Source organism: Oryx dammah, unplaced genomic scaffold, assembly GCF_014754425.2.
Source record: "Oryx dammah isolate SB20612 unplaced genomic scaffold, SCBI_Odam_1.1 HiC_scaffold_5, whole genome shotgun sequence".
Classification (NCBI taxonomy): Eukaryota; Metazoa; Chordata; class Mammalia; order Artiodactyla; family Bovidae; genus Oryx; species Oryx dammah.
Window position 1 is genome coordinate 95063866 of NW_024070189.1, and position 22576 is coordinate 95086441.

General features: G+C 40.8%; 1 protein-coding gene across 1 annotated transcript in view; it reads right to left on the reverse strand.

Moving 5' to 3' along the window:
• The window catches only part of ZNF560 (zinc finger protein 560), a 57732-nt gene that overhangs the window by 14698 nt on the left and 20458 nt on the right, over positions 1–22576 (reverse strand). The window contains 5 exon segments of the mRNA XM_040241629.1: positions 16445–18328; positions 18808–18890; positions 19713–19793; positions 20407–20533; positions 21051–21140. Of these exon segments, the coding sequence (XP_040097563.1) occupies positions 16445–18328; positions 18808–18890; positions 19713–19793; positions 20407–20533; positions 21051–21083 (2208 nt within the window). The 5' untranslated portion in view covers positions 21084–21140.

The window sequence follows — 22576 nt, forward strand, 5'->3', positions numbered from 1 at the left end:
GGATGACTTTTGGATCTGTCTCCTAAAGCAAAGAAAACAAAAGCAAAAATAAATGGGATTTAATTAAAAGCTTTTGTACAGCAAAATAAACCATCAACAAAATGTAGGGACAATTTACTGAATGGGAGAAAAACATCTGCCAATGATATGACCAATAATAGGTTAATATACAAAATATATAAACAGCTGTACAACAACAACAAAAAATTCTATTAAAAAATGAAGGGAAGCCTTGAAAAGACATTTTCCCAAGAACACATACAGACAGCCAAGAGTTACATGAAAAGATACTAAACATCATTCACCATCAGACAAATGTAAATCAAAACCTCAATGAGATATTACCACACACCTGTCAGAATGGCTGTCATCAAAAAGACCACAAATGACAAATTTGGCGAAGATGTGAAGAAAAGGGAACCCTTGTATTCTGTTGATGTGAATTTAAATTGGTGTAGCCAGTAGGGAAAACAATATGGAGATTCCTCAGGAAACTATAATATGATCCAGCAATTACATTCCTTTGGGTACATATCCAAAGAAAATGAAAACAGTAATTTGAAAAGATACATGCACCTCAATGTTCATAGCAACATTACATACATACAGAAGTCAAGATATAGAAGCAACCTAAGTATCCATCGACCTATGAATGGATAAAGAAGTTTAACAAAATATCATTCAGTTATAAAAAAGAATGAAATTTTGCCATTTGCAACAACACTGATAGACCTGGAGGCTATTATGTTTAGTGAAACAAGTCTGACAAGGACAAATACTGTATGTTATTACTTATATGTGAAATCTAAAAAATGAAGGAAATGAATAGAACAAAACAGACTCAGAGATACAAAGAACAAACTAGTGGCTACCAGTGGGAGGGCCAGTAAGGCTGGAGTAGGGAATTAAGAGGTATGAACTTCTATGTATAAAATAAAAAAGCTACGAGGATATACTGTACAGCATATGGAATGTAGGTGATATTTTATAATAACTTTAAATGGAGTATAACCGATCAAACTACATTCATTATGTTGCATACCTGAAACCAATACACTACTGTAAATAAATTATACTTTAATGAAAAGTTAAAAAAATAAAATCGACATTGCAACTCTGAGATAAACACACACTCAAAACCAAAAACTAAAAGATTCACAAATATACACTACTGCCATGAAGTACCAGGGAAGTCCTGTCCCATCTGGAGCCATAGAGATAAACAGTGTGCCATGTTACCCACCAGGCAAAGAGTAATGGGTCATTTCACAGGCAAGGAAACATAAACGCTGAGTAATGTGACTTTTTACTTATCGAGGCGATAAAATAGGGCTATGCAGCAACTCTACCTCATGCATACATACTAGGAAGCTGTCTTAGAGAACAGCATTCTCTGGCTCATTTCAGCTCCTCTTAAACAAGCAGCACAACTGCTCAGAACCACACCAAAGAAATCTGTATTTTAAAAACAGAATCCAAAGCTGAGCCTCTGGGGAAAAAAAAGCATTAATGACAAATTACCATGGGGCATATGATAAGCTGCTATGCTGCAAGACTGAGAGTGAAATTTGCATAAATACTCTTTCCTGAATCATGATCATTTCAGAGTAGCTTAAGAATGCAAGTGGATAGGGCCATCTCCATCCCTCTGAAGATATGGTTATCTGGAGCTCAGCTTCGTATCAAGCACAAATCAACAAATACTAATTATCAGTCATTAACATGATAAATTAGCTCCTTCTATGCAGAGGACATATATGAAAGCTACTAAAACTGTATGCTCTACAACAAGAGTATCAGTATCATCAACTGCCATTTATTGACAACCATTATGTACCAACTATCTCACTAGGACCTTATAAGTCTGTTTCATATTTGGAACAACTTCAGTATTTGAATCTGCTCTTTCAATTGTAAGTTGCATATGGTCTAAACGCTAATCTGGGCTTCCTTGGTGGCTCAGCTGATAAAGAATCCACGTGCAATGCTGGAGACCTGGGTTTGATCCCTGGGTTGGGAAGATCCCTTGGAGAAGGGAATGGGCTACCCACTCCAGTATTCTGGCCTGGGGAATTCCATTGACTGTATGGTCCATGGGGTCGCAAAGAGTCCAACATGCCTGAGCGACTTTCACTTTAAACACTAATCAAGGGATTTCCCTGCTGGTTGAGTGATTAAAACTCTGCACTTCCACAGCAGGGGTCATGGGTTCAATCCCTGGTTGGGAAAATAAGATCCTAAAGGCACACTAATGAAGTATATCTGATAAAAATTTAGGGTGCAGCTAATTTTGGACACTTTAAATGAAGAAAGCAGCATAAAAAAAAATCTCATTTTAAATAGATTACATGCTTAAGTAATACTACAGTACATATTGGGTTTCCTTGGTGGCTCACATGGTATATGCCTGCAATGCAGATCCCTGAGCCAGGAATATCCTCTGGAGAAGGGAGGGCCATGAGTAGCCACTCTCCAAGCAAGTAGTTTTGCTTGGAGAACCCCATGGACAGAGGTCCATGGGAGTCTCAAGAGTCGGATACGACTTGAAATACAATGAAGTGTTCCTTTCAGATGTACTCAAAGAAGATTCAGTTACACATATAGAACCTTCTGAGATGTTCTTCTAGGGTTGGAATCCTCAAATATGGCTCAAATAAAGTGGTCCAACTCTTTCTTAGATTAATTTTTCGTGGAAAATTACCCATATCCTTCCCCCGAATCACATATATACTAACATCACACCTCATATCTTCAAAATAATTTCTCAGAGCTATCTCAGAGGCTGACTCCTGGGCAACAGTCCCCAGGTAAAACACTGAATAAACTCAACTCTTTCATTTTCAAGTGAACATCTTCATACTCAAGAGGAATACAGCAGGATCACTAACTTCAAGAAAACCAGAAGGTGCAGGGGCCTCAGTAACCTGAATCAAACAGTGGATATTCATGATCTCAAGAACTAAAGTCACAAAGGGTTTCGAATAGGGAAGCACAGTGAATGACAACACCCCGAAAACTCCCCTTTACCGCCCGTACCTGGATGAAAGCGGGGCCTTAGGTCCCGAAGGATGTTAAGAGAAAGGGGCGAGGTCTGCCCAAGGAGACCTCTCGAAAACTCGACCAAACCTGTCCTTTAACGCGCTTCTTGTATCCCACAGCCCTTCCTGAACGCGGGCCCCACCAAGGACACGCTGAAACACAGGACGACCAAAACCACTCCCTCCTAGAAGCACGGAGCCGCCGGATGGAAGACCGACACAGACATTGACGCCACTTCCGCTTCCTACTTCGGCCGTGGCGGGGTGCAGTTCTGAGATTGGGGTTGTCAGTCAAATTCAGCCATTGCAGAGAAAACTTGCAGTTCCTCCCCACGTTGCGGGTGAGGGGTCTTGCAGTCGATTCAGTGGGGGGAGCTGGAAGCAGAAACACTCCCAGCGGATGATTCCGAGGCTAAAACTAGGCTCGTGGGCGGAGCTGCGAGTGGAGGGCGGGACCCATGCCCAGAAGTGATGGGGAGGCGAGGCGAGGCGCAGGCCCGGGTTTAGGGGTCAGAAGGGAGAGGCGTCCAAATGGATGGTCTTCGAAAGCTTTTGTATCTGTCTTTTCTCAGCTCCCTGGAGTCCTTAGAGTAAGAGTCTCCTATATTGATAAACCTGCCAATCCGAGATATGGTCTATCTCTTCTATTCAATCAATCTCGTATTTAACGTTTATTTTTGCCTTCTTTGTATGAAGTTAGGACACCGTGCTAAACTTAAATTATTGACTCCTTTGAGTATTCTAAGTAGTGACATTTTCCTGTAACCGTTGTATATATTGTGTTCAAGTATGTATTTCGGTTTTTTATTTTTTCGATCTTACCATACCGTCTAGGGCCTCCCGTGCTAAGAGAAACAGCTCTGATAACCAGGCCTACTTCACTCATTCAGAAATAGTTCTCTTTTCTCCTTAATCATGTTTTCTGTATATTTCAGTGTGTGGCCGCAGAGGAGTTTATAAAGGTACTTTGAAATCCTACTTGTTAGCATATTTATGAAAATTGCTTATGTGCCTTATCAAATGTGTTTTATGCGTCTGTTAAACTGATAATTGTTTTGCCATGTTAATGTTTCATCAATTGCAAATGAGATATTCACTTAAAATTTCTGGGTTTTCTCCTAGCCTTCCTTAAAAATTCTCTTCCAACTCTAGGTTACATACAGATTTTCTAATTTTCACCTAAAATTTATATTTTTACTGACATTTTAATCCTCAAAGAATGTGTTTTGTCATGTGTTATGGGGTAGTAATGGAGAAGGAAATGGCAACCCACTCCACTGTTCTTGCCTGGAGAATCCCATGGACAGAGGGACCTGGCAGGCTACAAGAGTCAGACACGACTTAGTGACTAACTACTACTAAAATTCGCATTGGAGAAGGAAATGGCAACCCACTGTGGTATTCTTGTCTGGAGAATTCCATGGACAGAGGAGCCTGGTGCGTGCACATACACACACACACACAGACACACACACACACACAGACACACACACAGACACAGACACAGACACACACACACACGGGGTAGTGGATACAATTATGTTTTCCTCCAGAGAGAGGATCAGTTGTTACTGATAAATTATCCTTGACATACTAATTTGAAATTCCACCTTTATTCAATAAATTCCTATATATACTTAATTCAGGTTTTAGACTCTTCTGTGTAATATTTACTTATACCTGTATCAGACTCTTTTGACAACAACAGATTTATGTTATTTTAAAACCTAGTTGTACTTTACAATATTGTATTGGTTAAGTAATTAACCTCCAATTAAAATAAATAAATTTATAATTAAAAAAACCTAGTTGTAAAAATATAATGGAATTTTGGTTCCATTATAAAGTACCCTTTGGTTGTTACACCCCCATATTCCTAGACACTTAACATCCATGCTGCCATGATTCCACCTTCTGTCTCTATCCATTTGCCTTTTCTAGACATTTCATGTAAATAAGATCATGAAACCTTTCATTAGTAATTTTTCCACCTAGTATATTTTTCAAGATTCATGTGTTATAGCATATATAATTTCTTTGTATTTCAGAATGATATTCCATAGTATGAATATATTGTTTTATTTACTTATCAGTTGATGAATATTTGGATTGTTTCCACTTTGTACATTGCCGGGGGCCAGCGTGAGGAACTCCGCCCATGGCAAAGGTGATGAGGAAGGAGGCTTGGCCTACGCAAAGGCGTGATCAAGCCTAAGGCAACCCCCTGTTCCCGAGCATCTACCCCAAAACCAGAGTCTGTTTTATGCTCTCCCCCATAACCGTTTCTCTCGGAGAAGGAGTAAACGTGCAGCTCCAAGGCAATAAAAATTCCTGGGCATGACAAGAGTGTTTCAGCTTACAGACTCCTCTGAAGGTTATCTAGCCCAACTGTATAGGTTCGTCCGGCTACATGTGATTGTTTACAGCCTCCCAATCTGAGAGGCACGAGATGTTTTAGACTTACTAAAGGCAAATTCTTTTGGGGAGTTGAAAATTATTAGTATAGTGGGTTGGTTAGGAATTATATTGGTGAAGGGTTTTTCATTTGTTGTGCCAATAATTGCTGCTAATTCCCTCCCCTGGGTGGGACAAGGATGTCTCGGTCAAACCTCTCTGCTGACAGACTAGCTTGTGTGACAGGATTATCCATACTCCTGCCACTATGCACATGATTGTTTACTACCTCTCAACCAGAAACAGCACAGAGGGTTTTGGAGTATTTTGAGAGTCTTAATTAGCATAGGGCTTTTCTCATTGTTGAGTCAATGATTGCCGCCAGGCCTCCATATCCTTAGGTACCTGGGAATATATTAATCAATGTATTTGGAATATAGAAAAGGAAATATAGTAGTTTTTGATGTTAGCAATACTAGACTTTTTGAGTTAATGAATTTTCTCTTTTGTAATAGATCACTGTACTTTATTATAAATCCCTGTGTCCTTGCCATGTAAAAATGTAACTTTATCACTATCTTAAGACTAGATAGATCTTAAGGGGAACATTGGTGAAAGGATTTTCATTTGTTGGGCTGATGTTTGCTGCTAAATCTCCATATTCCCTGCCCTTATAATGAATATAACTAGCATATAGGAGAAATAAGTATTAACCTTTAAGCATATAGGAGAAATAAGTATTAACCTTTAAGATTAATCATGTTAACCTTGGGTTAAATAAATTCCTTTCTTGATTGTAACTCACTATACCCTCACCCTATAGGAATGTAACTTTATTTGGAGGGTGGTGCCTGGTTTAAGAAAAAACACCCTTGGAAGAAATGTTTTTTGGTTATCAGAAAGAAAGGATCATAAAATGTCAGCAGGTCTCACTCATGGCCAGAAGATGATATAATATCCCTAAGACCTTTTTTTTTTATACATTTATGTGAAGCACCTGATTTTGATAAAGGTCAGGACTGCTGACCCCCGCGTGACTCTGTATTCATCCCTATGTGTAACAAAAGGTATATAAGCAAACCCAAAAATAAAGAAATTGGATCAGTTTCCGGAAAGACTGATTCCACCATGTTGCTTCTTTCTTGCTCCTGTTTCTCTGGCTGAATTCCCATCTGGATTCAGCCTTCTTTTCTCCACTACACTATCTCCTACTACACTATCCGTTTCTAATCTTTCTCTATATCTGTAATTAAATATGTATTTTTCCAAAGACGCCGACACCGTCCCCCCACCTTCAAATCACCCTGGATCCACCGGGGCTGGACCCTGGCAGTACATATTATGAATAATGGTGCTATGAAAAAGCCATGTATATTCAAACATATTTTCATTTCTCTTGGGCCTTGTTATTAGGTTATCCAGAGAAACAGAACAAATATGTATATATTTGTTGTAGATATCTCCTATTATTATCTACTAGGAAAGGAAGGGGAGAAGGCAATAGCAACCCACTCCAGTACTCTTGCCTGGAAAATACCATGGACAGAGGTGCCTGGTAGGCTGCAGTCCATGGGGTTGCTAAGAGTTGGGCACGACTGAGCGACTTCACTTTCACTTTTCACTTTCATGCATTGGAGAAGGAAATGGCAACCCACTCCAGTGTTCTTGCCTGGAGAATCCCAGGGACGGGGGAGCCTGGTGGGCTGCTGTCTCTGGGGTCACACAGAGTCAGACATGACTGAAGCAACTTAGCAGCAGCAGCAGCAGCAGGGAAGGAAGGAAAACCAAATCAATTAAGGAATCAAAATAATAATGACTGCTTTTATTGATGACTACTACTAAATCCCACCAAACCTTACTGAGGTACAACATATGTGTCCCAGAACTTTCCACTCAATAGATGAAAAGACCTCAGCTCATGCTTTCTATGGGCCAGAGATGGTCCTAGAGAGATTAGCATCCCTTTATGTCTGAGTTGCACACTTCTGAATACAGAGCAGTTTCCCTCAAATGTCCCATAATTTGGTATCAGAAGTTTCAGGGCAGAAAGCAGGAGGTGTTTGGCATGTGCGGAGATCAGTCCTGGTTGGTCATTGGCAGGACTGATTTTGAAGCTGAAACTCCACTGCTTTGGCCACCTGATGCAAAGAGCTGACTCATTTGAAAAGACCCTGATGCTGGGAAAGATTGAAGGCAGGAGGAGAAGGGGACGACAGAGGATGAGATGGTTGGATGGCATCACTGACCCGATGGATATGAGTTTGGGTGGACTCCGGGAGTTGGTGATGGACAGGGAGGCCTGGCGTGCTGCGGTTGATGGAGTCACAAAGAGTCGGACATGACTGAGCAACTGACCTGAACTGATTGGCAAGGTGTCTAGTTGGGGCTGAGCAAAAAACTTGTCACAACTTCCACTGAAATAATTACAGGAGACATGGCTCAAGTAACAGCTGTAGCAAGAGGATTTTGAAATGGTGCTTGCCTTATCCTAATAATGCTAGACTGGGTGACTTACACAACAGAAATATATTTTCTAACAATCCTAGAGTCTGGAAGTTCAACATCAAGGTCCCACCAGGGTTGGTTTCCTCTGAGGCCTGTCTCCTTGTGGGGTCCAGCAGCTGACCTCTCAAAAGCCAATAGACAAGTGAGATTGGTGGAAAGGAAAGTTTGCTTTACTTTGGATGCTGGCAACCAGCAGGGTGCCAGGGGGAGGGCAGATGCCTAGCAGAAGCCTGACTCCCTGCACTGACAATCAGTGGGCAAGAGCTTTTATAGACAGAGGGAGGGGCCTACATGCAGATATAGTACAGTCAGCTCTGATAGTCTCCTTGAAATTGGTCATGTGGTGTCCTAATCAGATTCCTCTTGTTTAAGTAGTTAATCTTCAGTTGCAGGATCGGTTTGTTCCCATTTCCTTGATGGCAGTTCTTGGAACTGTGACAGTTTATATCATGACTACAGTCTGGTCATCAAGTAGTTAACTTCTTCCACCTGATGTGTAGTTCAGTATCTACAAGATACCTCACAGGATACGGCTCAGGATATCATCTATAACAGCCCTTGAGGAGGAACTAAATGTCCTTGACTCTGCTTAATATGACTATTAACTATTATTACTTGGCCTCCTTTGACAATTTTCCTTTGTTTCTGCAGTTTTTCATTTCTCTGATTAAGCTTATTCTTTGGCTAAAGTTGTTCCACAGACAAAAGGTAGGCTGAGGACATGGGGGGAACATAGACCATAAGGTCCTGCTCCATTTCACTTGGATTGCAGATGGCCACCGTCATGCTGATTCTGAACCTGGTCCTCCCTTCGTGCAGGTTTCCCTGGCCTCTGGGTGTTCTGACTTCCTCTTCTTATAAGAACACCAGGGTGATTGAATTAAGGTTCACCCTGGTGACCTCATGTTAAAATTAACTACCTTTTGAAAGGCACTTTCTCCAAATACAGTCACATTCTGAGGCCTTGGGAATAAGGATATCAACATAAAATTTTGAGTGAACACAGTTCAGTCCATGCTGCTGCTGCTGCTGCTAAGTTGCTTCAGTCGTGTCCGACTCTGTGTGACCCCATAGACAGCAGCCCGCCAGGCTCCCCCGTCCCTGGGATTCTCCAGGCAAGAATACTGGAGTGGGTTGCCATTTCCTTCTCCAATGCATGAAAGTGAAAAGTGAAAGTGAAGTCGCTCAGTAGTGTCTGACTCTTAGCGACCCCATGGACTGCAGCCTACCAGGCTCGCGTCCATGGGACTTTCCAGGCAAGAGTACTGGAGCGGGGTGCCATTGCCTTCTCCGAAGGATATCAACATAAAATTTTGAGTGAACACAGTTCAGTCCATAATCGTACCCAAATAAGTGTAATATTATTAAATAAGTGTAATATTATTGTTAGTCATATGAAAAACACTGAAAAAGAGGAACCTGATGCTATCTTGATTGCAGTATTTTTATATTTCTTTACACTGTTATTAGATTTGGAATTTTCCCTTAGAGACAAAAATTACCTAACAGCTGCATGTCATTGAAAGATATATGGAAAACAAGACATTCTGAGATTAACAGATGGACTGCAGCCATTATACAAATTTTTGATAGTTACAAATGTTCAATTTGTGTAGGTGATGTTTCAGTTCAGTTCAGTTCAGTTCAGTCACTCAGTTATGTCCAACTCTTTGCGACCCCATGAATTGCAGCATGCCAGGCCTCCCTGTCCATCACCAATTCCCAGAGTTCACTCAGACTCATGTCCATCGAGTTGGTGATGCCATCCAGCCATCTCATCCTCTGTCGTCCCCTTCTCCAATGTTTAGTATCTGGCAAAAACTAGAAAAGAAAAAAATTGGAACATTTCTCTGTTCCCAAGTTCATTTTTTTTTTTTGTTTTGTCCTTTTTTTCCCACAAAAGATGAAACCAGTTTCTTTCTGATGCTAATAATAGCAATGGTTTGATTGACTCATGCCTTTAAACATTTATTAAATATTATCTTCTAGGTACTGGTATAAGACTTGGAAGCAAGCTGAGTGCCGAAGAATCGATGCTGTTTTTGAACTGTGGTGTTGGAGAAGACTCTTGAGAGTCCCTTGAACTGCAAGGAGATCCAACCAGTCCATTCTGAAGGAGATCAACCCTGGGATTTCTTTGGAAGGAATGATGCTAAAGCTGAAACTCCAATACTTGGGCCACCTCATGCGAAGAGCTGACTCATTGGAAAAGACTCTGATGTTGGGAGGGATTAGGGGCAGGAGGAGAAGGGAACAACAGAGGATGAGATGGCTGGATGGCATCACCGACTCGATGGACATGAATTTGTGTAAACTCCGAGAGCTGGTGATGGACAGGGAGGCCTGGCGTGCTGCAATTCATAGGGTCGCAAAGAGTTGGACACGACTGAGCAACTGAACTGAACTGAACCAAACAATAGTTAACACAGTAAATTTTACATGATGTACATCTTAAAATAGTAGAAAACTGTGAGTAGAGAATTACTAACAGTAGTATTTAGGGGATCCTCCAGAAATAATACATCTGGCGAAAAAAGTTTTAAAACTAGCTTGATTGGCAGTGCCTCTCTTAGAGACTCTGCTGTATAAAATATCTGTGCAGAAGACCCTAAAGTGCTAGAGATTTCTTTCAGTTCAGTTCAGTCACTCAGTCATGTCTGACTCTTATGAATCGTAGCATGCCAGGCCTCCCTGTCCATCACCAGCTCCCGGAGTTTACCCAAACTCATGTCCATTGAGTCGGTGATGCCATCCAGCCACCATCTCATCCTCTGTAGTTCCCTTCTCCTCCTGCCCCCAAATCCCTCCCAGCATCAGGGTCTTTTCAAATGAGTCAGCTCTTCACATGAGGTGGCCAAAGTATCAGAGTTTCAGCTTCAACATCAGTCCTTCCAATGAACACCCAGGACTGATCTCCTTTAGGATGGACTGGTTGGATCTCCTTGCAGTCCAAGGGACTCTCAAGAGTCTTCTCCAACACCTTAGTTCAAAAGCATCAGTTCTTCGGCGCTCAGCTTTCTTCACAGTCCAACTCTCACATCCATACATGACCACCGGGAAAACCATAGCTTTGACTAGACAGACCTTTGTTGGCAAGGTAATGTCTCTGCCTTTTATTATGCTATCTAGGTTGGTCATAACTTTCCTTCCAAGGAGTGTCTTTTAATTTCATGGCTGCAGTCACCATCTGCAGTGATTTTGGAGCCCCCCCAAAATAAAGTCTGACACTGTTTCCACTGTTTCCCCATCTATTTCCCATGAAGTGATGCGACCAAATGCCATGATCTTCGTTTTCTGAATGTTGAGCTTTAAGCTAACCTTTTCACTCTCCTCTTTCACTTTCATCAAGAGGCTTTTTAGTTCCTCTTCACGTTCTGCCATAAGGGTGGTGTCATCTGCATATCTGAGCTTGTTGATATTTCTCTTGGCAATCTTGATTCCAGCTTGTGCTTCTTCCAGCCCAGCATTTCTCATGTACTCTGCATAGAAGTTAAATAAGCAGGGTGACAATATACAGCCTTGACGTACTCCTTTTCCTATTTGGAACCAGTCTGTTGTTCCATGTCCAGTTCTAACTGTTGCTTCCTGACCTGCATATAGGTTTCTCAAGAGGCAGGTCAGGTGGTCTGGTATTCCCATGTCTTTCAGAATTTTCCACATTTTATTGTGATCCACACAGTCAAAAGCTTTGGCATAGTCAATAAAGCAGAAATAGATGTTTTTCTGGAACTCTTTTGCTTTTTTGATGATCCAGCGGATGTTGGCAATTTGATCTCTGGTTCCTCTGCCTTTTCTAAAACCAGCTTGAACATCAGGGAGTTCATGGTTCACATATCGCTGAAGCCTGGCTTGGAGAATTTTGAGCATTACTTTCCTAGCATGTGAGATGAGTGCAATTGTGAGGTTGTTTGAGCATTCTTTGGCATTTTTTTTCTTTGGGATTGGAATGAAAACTGACCTTCAGCTGTTTATTTAAAATGGGTATTTTAAATGAATTAGTAAACCAAAACTCAGATTCTTAGAAAATGTTAGTTTTTAAAAAACTACTAAAGTCAGATTGTAAATGGAGAAATGTAGCATATGAAAAAAGAGAATATAAAGAAACTGGTTAGCTGGTTATTTCCAAGACTTAGTACACTGAACAAAATATCTCACACATAACATTATTCTTTGTGTGTGATGCACTGGGACTTCAAGGTTGTAAGGGGCTTTTCTCCATGTGTGGTGCATAGCTTAGTTGCCCCACTGCATGTGAAATGCTTGTTTCCCACCCAGATAATGGATCTGTGTCTCCTGAATCTCCTGCATTGCAAGGTGGATTCTTAACCATTGGACCACCAGGGAAGTCCCATAAAACAGTATTTTAAAATACCCACATGCAGGGTCACTTCTGTAGGCAGCCTGCTGGGGGAGGTCAGTAGTCTCACAAGTACAGCTGCCTCAGTCATACAAAAACAGGGACTCCCTGTTCACAGGCAGGTACCAGAGAGTGGGTCATGCAAGGACAGTAGTGGACAGACATCACTGCTGGTGGGGAAAGGTGAACTTTATTTAAAAAATGTTTTTTAAATTGGAGAGTAATTGCTTTACAATGTTGGGTTGGTTTCTGCCATACAACATGAATCAGCCATGAGAATACCTATGTACCCTCCTTCTTGAACCTTCCTCCCAACACGCACACCATCCTACCCCTCAGAACCAAGTTGAGCTCCTTGTGTTGTATAGCAACTTCCCATTAGCTATCTGTTGTACACATGGTAGTATATACGTCAGTGAGTGAGTTGCTCAGTAGTGTCTGACCAAGTGATTTTCCAAGTTGCTCAGTTGTGTCCAACTCTTTGGGACCCCATGGACTGTAACCCACCAGGCTCTTCTGGCTCTGGAATTCTCTGGGCAAGGATATTGGAGTGGGTAGTTGTTCCCTTCTCCAGGGGATTTTCCCAACTCAGGGATCAAACCCAGGTCTCCCATGTTATAAGCAGATTCAAATACTGTTCTCTTAATTTGTCCCACCTCTTCCCTTTCAGCCTCGGCCCAAAAGTCTGTTCTCCAGGTCTGCATTTCTATGGCTTCCCTGCAAGTAGGTTCACAAATATAATTTTTTAGGTTCCATACGTATGTGTTTGGAGAAGGAAACAGCAACCCATTCCAGTATTCCTGCGTGGAAAATCCTATGGACAGAGAGCTGGGCAGGCTACAGTCCATGGGGTCACAAGAGTCGGACATGACTTAGCAACTCAACCACACACATAAGTATTCATACGCAATCTTTGTTTTTCTCTTTTTGACTTACTTCACTCTGTGTAATAAGCTCTAGGTTCATCCAACTCACCAGAACTGACTCGAGGACGTTGCTTGTATTGGTGAGTAATATTCAGTACCACAACTCCTTTATTCATTCATCTGTCAATGAACATAAAGCTTGCTTCCCTGTCCTATCCACTGCAAACTGTGCTGCAATGAACACTGGGGTACATGTGTCGTTTTCAATTATGGTTTTCTCATGGTATATGCCCAGCAGTGGGATGCTGGGTCATGTTAGTTTTAGTCCTAGTTTTTAAAGAAATCTCCATACTGTTCTTCATAGTGGATTTATCAACTTACATTCCCACCAATATAAGGTTCCCTTTTCTCCACACCTTCTCTAGCATTTACTGTTTTTAGATCTTTTAATGATAGGCATTCTGACCAATGTGAGGTGATACCTCATTGTAGACTTCATTTGTATTTCACTCATAATGAGTGATGTGGAGCATCTTTTCATGTGTTTGGGGGCCACCTCTATGTCTTCTTTAGAGAAATGTCTGTGTAGGTCTTCTGATTTTTTGACTGGGTTCTCTGGTATTTGATCTGCCTAAGCTGCTTATATATTCTGTAGATTAATCCTTTTTCAGTTGTTTCACTGCAATTCTTTTCTCCCATTCTGAGGGTTGTCTTTTCATCTTGTTTATAGCTTCCTTTCATGTGCTAGAACATTTAATTAGGTCCCACTTGTTTATTTTTGTTTTTATTTCTATTATGCTAGGAGGTGGGTCAAATAGAGAATGCTGTCATTTATGTCAAAGAGTGTTCTGCCTATATTTTACTCTAAGAATATTATAGTTTCTGGCCTTACATTTAGGTCTTTAATCCATTTTAAATTTCTTTTGTGTATGGTGTTAGGAAGTGTTCTAATTTCATTCTTTTACATGAGGCTGTCCAGTTTTTCCAGTACCGCTTTTAAAAGAAGCTGTCTTTTCTCCATTGTATATTCTTGCCTCCTTTGTCCAAGAAAAGGTGCTCACAGGTGTGTGGGTTTACCTTTGGGCTTTATATCTTTTACCATTGGTCTATGTTTCTGTGCCAGAACCATACTCTCTTAATGATTGTAGCTTTGTAGTATAGTCTAAAGTCATGAAGGTTGATTGCTCCACCTCCACTCTTTCTCAAGACTGCTTTGGCTATTTGGGGTATTTTGTGCTTCCAGACAAATTAAAAAAATTTTTTTTTTCTAGTTCTGAGAAAAATGCCATCAGTATTGCACTGAATCTGTAGATATCACTGGATAGTACAGTCATTTTCAGAATATGGATTCTTCTAATAACAACATGATACATGTCTCCAACTGTTTGTGTTACCTTTGATTTCTTTCATCAGTATCTTATAATTTTCTGTAGAGATCTTTTGTCTGCTTAGGTAGGTTTATTCCTTGGTATTTCATTCTTTGTGTTGCGATGGTGATGGAATTGTTTCCTTAGTATCTATTTTTCAATGTTAGTGTACAAGAATGCAAGGGATTTCCACATATTAATTTTATTTCTTCCAACTTTGCTAATTGATTAGCACTAATGATTTTCTGGTGGCATCTTTAGCGTTTTATACGTATAGGTTATGTCATCTACAAAAAGAAAGGTGTCTTGACACACATCAGCCTGCAAGAAGTATTTCAAGGAAGAAGCCCCCACAAGAGAGTGCTCTGTATTCCCAGCTCAGGGGAGCCCAGTAGCTCCTGGAACTGCCCTTGTAGATATCTGGGTTCCAATCTACATGGCTGGTGCAAAGGCATCACCTCACCTTTCATGCCACTGCAGGGACCTGGTGTGCAGGAGTCACCATGGGTTGAACTGTGTGTTTGTGTTGTGATCAGGAACTCTAGGCTTTGCTCTAGCGACAAGACATGATAGATTCAGGCAGAAGGAAATCCTGAACTAGTCTCCTTACTTTTTCCGTTACTACTGAGATAAGAATGATAAAACTGATCCCCATTTATGGTGTTTTTCCAGTGTGCATACATTAGTGAATGCTAAAGGGTGAAGAATTGGTGAATAAATCCTTTCCCATGTTTATTACCCTCAAAAGGATTCTCTCCTGTGTTGATTTTGAAAATGTTTAGTAGGGGACCTTCTTGGTTCTCCAGTGGTTAAGGCTCTACCTTCCAATACAGGGGGCATGTGGCACATCTTCAGTTGGAGAACTAAGGTTTCATATGCTGCACCGTGCAGTGAAATATTAAAAACAAAATGTTAAGACAGGAGTCATCGGGAGCTGCATTAGGCATTACTGACAAAATAGAGGCACAGCCCTAAACCCCCTCCCTTTTTTCCATAGGCATGGGCCCGGAATGAAGGAGTTAGGTTTTGTGATTCTGACTTGTTTTTTCCTTTCCTTGGCTGAGTTGACTGAAGAGACTATTAAAGTGCTTACTGTTTTTGAGAGGAGCAGGAGAAGGCATAAAGCCTTCTGCAGCTGTGCTCAAAGAATAATTCATAAAGTTAATCACTGACATTTGTTCAAGGACTTTTACAAAAAAGTGTTCCAGGGTGAGCACAGAGGCCACAGCTTGAGACCATGGGAGGGATTCCTATCTGAAGCCTATTTGTGAGAAAAGTGTTTATGGCAAAGGAGTTTGCTGAATTTAGGGCTTAGGAATAATTAAAATAGTTAGAAGCTAAAGATTTAAGGATTGCTGTAATGTTACAATATTCTACTATAGCTTATAGAAATTAGGGACTTTAGAGATATTAGCTAGAAGCCCTTTCTAAGAAATAGTGAACTTAGGATACTAGGGGCAAACAGGACTTAGAAAGATAAGAAATAAACTGAGGAATGTGGTATGCAGCCCAGACATTAGCATGAGTTACAGTGTATTCACAAGGACACATGAGAAAAAGTAGATAAGAGAATCGCTGAGGAAGGAACTCCTTTTGAGGGGCAACATTGATTTTTGGAGAAAAATAAATCTGGGTCAATGGGAACTAAAAATATCAAACCTCTGACCTAATGCTTTTGTAAAAGTATAAAAGAGAATCATAAGCTTGAAATAAACAGGCAGTCCAAGAAAACTGAGAGGCTGCCTCAGTTTCTCTCGCCGACACTGCCTATCCCTTCAGGTTGAATCCCTGGCTGCTGGAGCTGGACTCTGGCAAGGAGTAATCAGTAAGGGCTTTCCCACATATCATGTTCCAATGGCTTCTCTCCCAACATCATTGTACATAGGAAGTCAGTATTGAGGAACATAAAAAGGTTTACCTATGTTCCTTACAAGAATATGGTTTCTCTCCAGTGTGTCTTCGCTTGTGCATGGTAACAGACAAAGAAGTGGTAAATGTTTTCCCACATATATTGCACTCAAAAGGCTTCTCTCCAGTGTGAGTTCTAAAATGTTTAGTAAGACGAGAGGAAACAGCAAAGGCCTTCCCACACTTGTCACACTTAAAAGGCTTCTCTCCAGTGTGAGTTCTAAAGTGTTTAGTAAGACACGAGGAGTCAGCAAAGGCCTTCCCACATTTGTCACACTTATAAGGCTTCTCTCCAGTGTGTGTTGTCATATGTTGAGTAAGGCCTGAGGCTCGAGTGAAGGTTTTCCCACATTTTTCACATTTAGCAGTCTTCTCCCCAGTATGAGACTGTAAATGTCTACGAAGAATAGAAGAAAACCCAAAGCCTTTCCCACATGTGTCACACTTATAAGGCTTCTCTCCAGTGTGTGTTCTCATATGCCGAGAAAGGTATGAGGATTGACTGAAGGTTTTCCCACAGGTGTCACATTTAAATGGCTTTTCTCCAGTGTGAGTTTTCTTATGTTGAGAAAGGCCTGAGGATTGAACAAAGGTTTTCCCACAGGTGTCACACTTAAAAGGCTTCTCTCCAGTGTGAGTTCTGAAATGGTTACTAAGATATGAGTAAGCAGCAAAGGCCTTCCCACATTTGTCACACTTAAAAGGCTTCTCTCCAGTGTGTGTTCTCATATGCTGAGTAAGGTATGAGGTTTGAGTAAAAGTTGTCCCACATATGTCACACTTAAGAGGCTTTTCTCCAGTGTGTATTTTCATATGTTTAGTAAGGCATGAGGATTGAGTGAAGGTTTTCCCACATGTGTCACACCTAAAAGGCTTCTCTCCAGTGTGAGTGTTCATGTGTTCAATAAGGCGAGAGGAACCAGTGAAGGTTTTCCCACATTCTTGACATTTGTATAGTTTTACTCCAGTGTGAATTTGACCGTGAACACGAAGGTGTGAGGATGACCCAAAGGCTTTCCCACATTCCTTACATTTATACAGTTGCTCTCCAGTGTGAGTTTTCGTATGTCCAGTGAGGTCTGAGGATCGATGGAAGTCTTTCCCACATACCTTACACTTATAGGGCTGGTCTCTAGTGTGAGTTTTCATATGTCCAGTGAGGTTTGAGGATTGAGAGAAGTCTTTCCCACATTCCTTACATTTGTAGGGTTTTATTCCAGTGTGAATTCGACTGTGAACTTGAAGGTATGAGGAGGATACAAATGCTTTCCCACATCTCTTACATTTGTAGGGTTTTATTCCAGTGTGAATTCTTATGTGAATGCGTAGGTATGAGGATGATCCAAACGCTTTTCCACACGTGTCACACTGAAAAGGCTTTTCTCCAGTGTGTGTTTTTATATGTCGTCTATGGCTTAGGGTTGCATCGGAGACTTTTCCAGAATCCTCATATATGTAATGTTTGTTAGCTGTGTGAGTTGGTACCCGTCCATGGAGGCTTGTTGACTGAATGGAAGCTCTCCCACATTCATTCCAATTGTCATGTCTTTTTTTCTTCTGAGCTCTCACTTGTGCCTGAAGAAAAGACCCATTAGCAAAGGATTGCCCACAATCTGTGTGTTCTAAGGCTTTCTCTGGTATGCTAGATTGCCAGTACACAGTAGCTGGAGTCAGCCTGATGGCTTTTCCACACTGATTAAACATGGAACATTTTTCTCTAGTAAAGGATTCATTGTGCAGAATAAGGAAGCTTTTTCCATAATGATTATATCCATGAGAATTGCCTCCATTTTCAGTTCTCCTGTGCGTACTATGGTACAAGTAGTCACTGTCACTGAAGTCTTTCTGGCTGTGCTCACAGTCATACAGTTCCTGCCCATTGTGGCTTTGTGTCTGTGGAGAAATGGGTGGATGATGATTCAAAGATCTCTCAGGTTCATTAACTGGTTCTACCCATCTCAAAATAGAAACATTACAGAGAGGATGATGATTTTTACCATCTCTGTTATATTCATACACTTCCTGCCCTGTTGATTTCTTTAAAGTTAAATGATGAAATCCTTTTGACACAATGAGGTGCCATATACTCTAATCATAAAACAGTTCACTACAATTTCATTAATTGTTCTCAAAGTTCATTGTCTAATTATATACATGGGAATGATTCCTCGTGGGAAGTCTGCAGCAACTATTTTGAACCTTGGGTTAGGATATTCCCAAGTTGATCATAATTAGAATTTGTTGACAGACACTGCTATCTGGGGTGAATGCCACTCAAATATCTATCACTAATGTTCATGCTGTATGGAAATCCCAATATTAACTAAAAGGAAAATAAGTATTTTTTTATGAATGAAACTTACTGATCTTACCATTTGTACCCTATTTGATGTTTTTTCTGGCAAAATATCCTGCTGAATTCCCAAGTCATTGGATATAAGTTGCATTTCCCATTCTGAAGGAAAAGAGAATAACAAGTTTAAGACTTTGCACAAAGAAGTGGATGTTAAAGGGGTTAAAAACAATAAGGCTCATCTGTATAAGTTTCCAATTTAACATATCTTTTAATAAGGCAAGACAGACGTGAGGAATTTGACTATGACAAAAATTAAGCAAGAATATATATATGTATTGAGTACTTGATTTAAAAGATGAGTCTATGGAGAGTAAAAAGGAAGAAAAGAGAATATTATTAGGGAAAGTTCTGGACAAGGAATATACATCAACATGATAAAACTAAGGGACTTCACTGGTGGGCCAGTGATTAAGAATGTACCTACCAATGCAGGGGACACGTGTGAGATCTCTGGTCCTGAAACTAATATGGCATGTGCTGTGGAAGAGCCAAGGCTATGTGCTACAACTGAGCCTGAGCTGTAGAGCCCAAGTGACACAACTAGTGAGTCTTGAGGCCCTAGAGCTCATTGTCTGCAACAAGAGAAACTACCCAATGAGAAGCCTGCACACCAAAAGTAGAGTAGCCCCTGATCGCTGCAACTGGAGAAAGCCTGCACGCAGCAACAAAGAGCCTATATTCAGCAACCCCACTCCTCCAAAAAAAATATATAACTAATACAGAAAGAAAAGGCTATTTTGTGAGATCACAGGAAAGTCTGATTAAATGTATGTTTGTATGAGAAGTTCAAGAAGTCACAGAACATTAGAAACCAATGTCCTCAGCCTTCTGAGAGAAAGCCCATTTCAATAAGCTTCCTTCTTATAAATTCAAAACACACTGAAATTGAATTGACATGGGAAGTTCTTTATAATTGCTCACCTTGGAGGATTCCTCTCTCCACAGTTTTTAATACATCTTGTTCCAACCAAGAGACTAAAGTGGGTTTGAATGCCTGATATCCTGTTCATGAAGAAAGATATATTAATGAAAAAGTCCCTGCCAAACATGACAAACCTTCCCATGAATCAGGTCCTATATCTAATCAAGTCATTAGAATGAATGTGGTAATAATTTTTAAAGAGATAAAAAGGCAAATAGCTCTTGTTTCTGTGTGTCAAAGAGATTGTATCTGAGGTCAGTGAAAAACATATTCAGACCTATGTGAACATTTACAAAGCATTGAGAATGTTGTTAAATGGGAAATGAAGTAAATGTAAAAGAGATGTTTGGCCTCATGGAGAAGCTGCTAAACTAGTGGTTGCTAAATGCTGGTTTCAAGAATCATGCCCACTGCCTGTTAAAACAGATAACTGGGCCCAAATTTCAAAGTTTCATTCACTATGCCAAAGGTGAACTCTTGAGAATGCATATTTCAAACAAGAGTCATGATAATGCTGTTAGTTCACAAAGCACATTGTTACAGAAAGTATACTGGAGTAAAACTCATTCTTTAGATACGAGTGTCTACTAGTTTCCATTGTGTTCAGATTGGCATCACCCATCTTGGAACATAGAAGGTACAGGACATATATGTCCGCTCCCTAAGAGTGTACTGGAATGATGGCAGCCTTACCTGCTGTGGTCAGGTTCTTGTAGTTTTCCAGCATCACATTTCTATACAGCTTTCTTTGAAAGGGGTTCAGTAAAGTCCACTCTTCCTGGGTGAAGTACACAGCCACATCAGCAAAGGTCACTGAGTCCTAAACCATCGCACACAAAGTAGTTTCAGTAAAGTAAGATCTCCAACAATGTACAGTGGAGAATGAGGAAGGGAGCCCCAATATCAACAGAGGGCCTCAAGGTCTCTCATCATCTCTCCCAGGACACAGTGGTCTTAGCTTTCCTTTTTAGCTACACCCACTCGTGATTGATATGGAACCAATAACACAATCCTAAACAAATTACACATACTTGGGCAAGCTAATAAATAAGGTCACTAGGAAATATCTACCCTCATTCTGTACCATGTCAGAACAGTCAAAATAAAACACACGCAGCAGCAATCATGACACAATATCAGAAGGTAATTACTGAAATACTAAGATTATTCAGAGTAATCCCTCATCAATATGAGACCTTTCACATGGGGAGGAAATTCAAAAGGGACTCAGACTGGCTTTATTTAATAAGCTGTGTACATAGGTCTAACCAGAAGGAAATGTTTCCATGTGGTGCATGCAGTAGCTCACTCTCTATAACGATGCTCTGTCTTCTTACCTGAGAACAATCCCTCAAACACTCAGCTACCATCCTGTCTTGCCTCTATCTTTTCCTCAGGATCGCATAAAGGGTCCTTAGAAAGATGACCTATGAGAAAAGAAAGAAGGCGGCATGGGCATTTAGAGATGATCATAATTCCCACAATCACTGTGTGAAAGTCATTCCATTCTAGTTCAAAATTCCTGAATATCCCTGCACACTCAGAAAATGTCACACTGAGCTCACCTCCCCCTCAGGAACATAACAAAAATACATCTATATGGAGCCCCTTCCCACTGAAAACAAACTGGAGACAGAATGCTGTCCAAAACCAAGGCTGTAAAAATGATCCACAGAGTCAGGTAGGAAAGGAGGGGAATTGATCTGGTTTTAGTGTTTGCTGCCAAGCAGAGTGCACACTTGAGGGTATGCAGCAGATCTGGACGCAGTACTGCATCTGCATAAGGTGAGTTAGGCCAGGGCTGGCACTTGTGGAGGTTGTGGATCAGGAGCTGTCTGTATACCTGACTGGCTTCCTAGACAGTCTCAGTGTGTGTCTGGCCCGTAAAAACCCTCCTGTTCCAGCATTGCTTCCTCCAAGGCAAAGGTACAGTTGCTGGGAGCAGAGAGAGCGCAAACATGGAGAGAACAGAACCGACTGAGAGGCAACACTCAGGGCTTCTGCTTCCAGGACCTTGGAACCAGACCTGGCTTCTGCTCCTGACAGGGTAGTGATAGCCACTGTGCACAGGAGAAAAACATCTTACACAGGGCTCTGGCTCTAGCCATTGTATCACCAGCACAACTACCTAACAAGGACGCCCCGAGGAAAGACATATCTGTGCTGACCACATTTTATTTTTTGTTTTAAAGATTTATTTACTTATTTTTGGCTATGCTGGATCTTCTTTGCCATACTCAGTTACAGTGAGCTGGGGCTACTCTGTAATTGTGCATGGGCTTCTGAGCCACCAAGGAAGCCTCTTTATTTTAATTTTTAAAGTCTTATTTCTTAAATTTTGCCCACGCCACACAGCTTGTGGGATCCAAGCTCCACTACCAGGGATCAAGCACTGTAGTGGAACGTGGAGCCTCAATCAAGGGACTGCCAAGGAATATTCTTCTCTGCTTAAATCCAGCTCTCCCACCAAAGCTACTGCACACAAAGACTGCATAGGGACCTACAAAAGGACACACCTTCAAAGATGAGATAGGTAAATGTTTCACTTAATTTCACAGAGACAGAGAAAGTGAAACAAAATGAGAAGATAAAGGAGTTTGTTTCAAACAAAAGAACAAGGATAAAACATAGATGAAACAACTAATTTAACACAGATAAATAACATACCAAACAATCAGTCTAAAGCATTAGTAAAAGAACTCCAGGGCTTCACCAGATGAAGCAAATGAAGATGAAACAGGCAGTCTACCTGAAAAAGAATTCAGTGTAATGATATTAAAGATGATACAAGACCTCAGAAATAATATGTGGGCACGGATAAAGAACGGAGGCACAAATTGAAAATGTACAAGAAACATTTAAC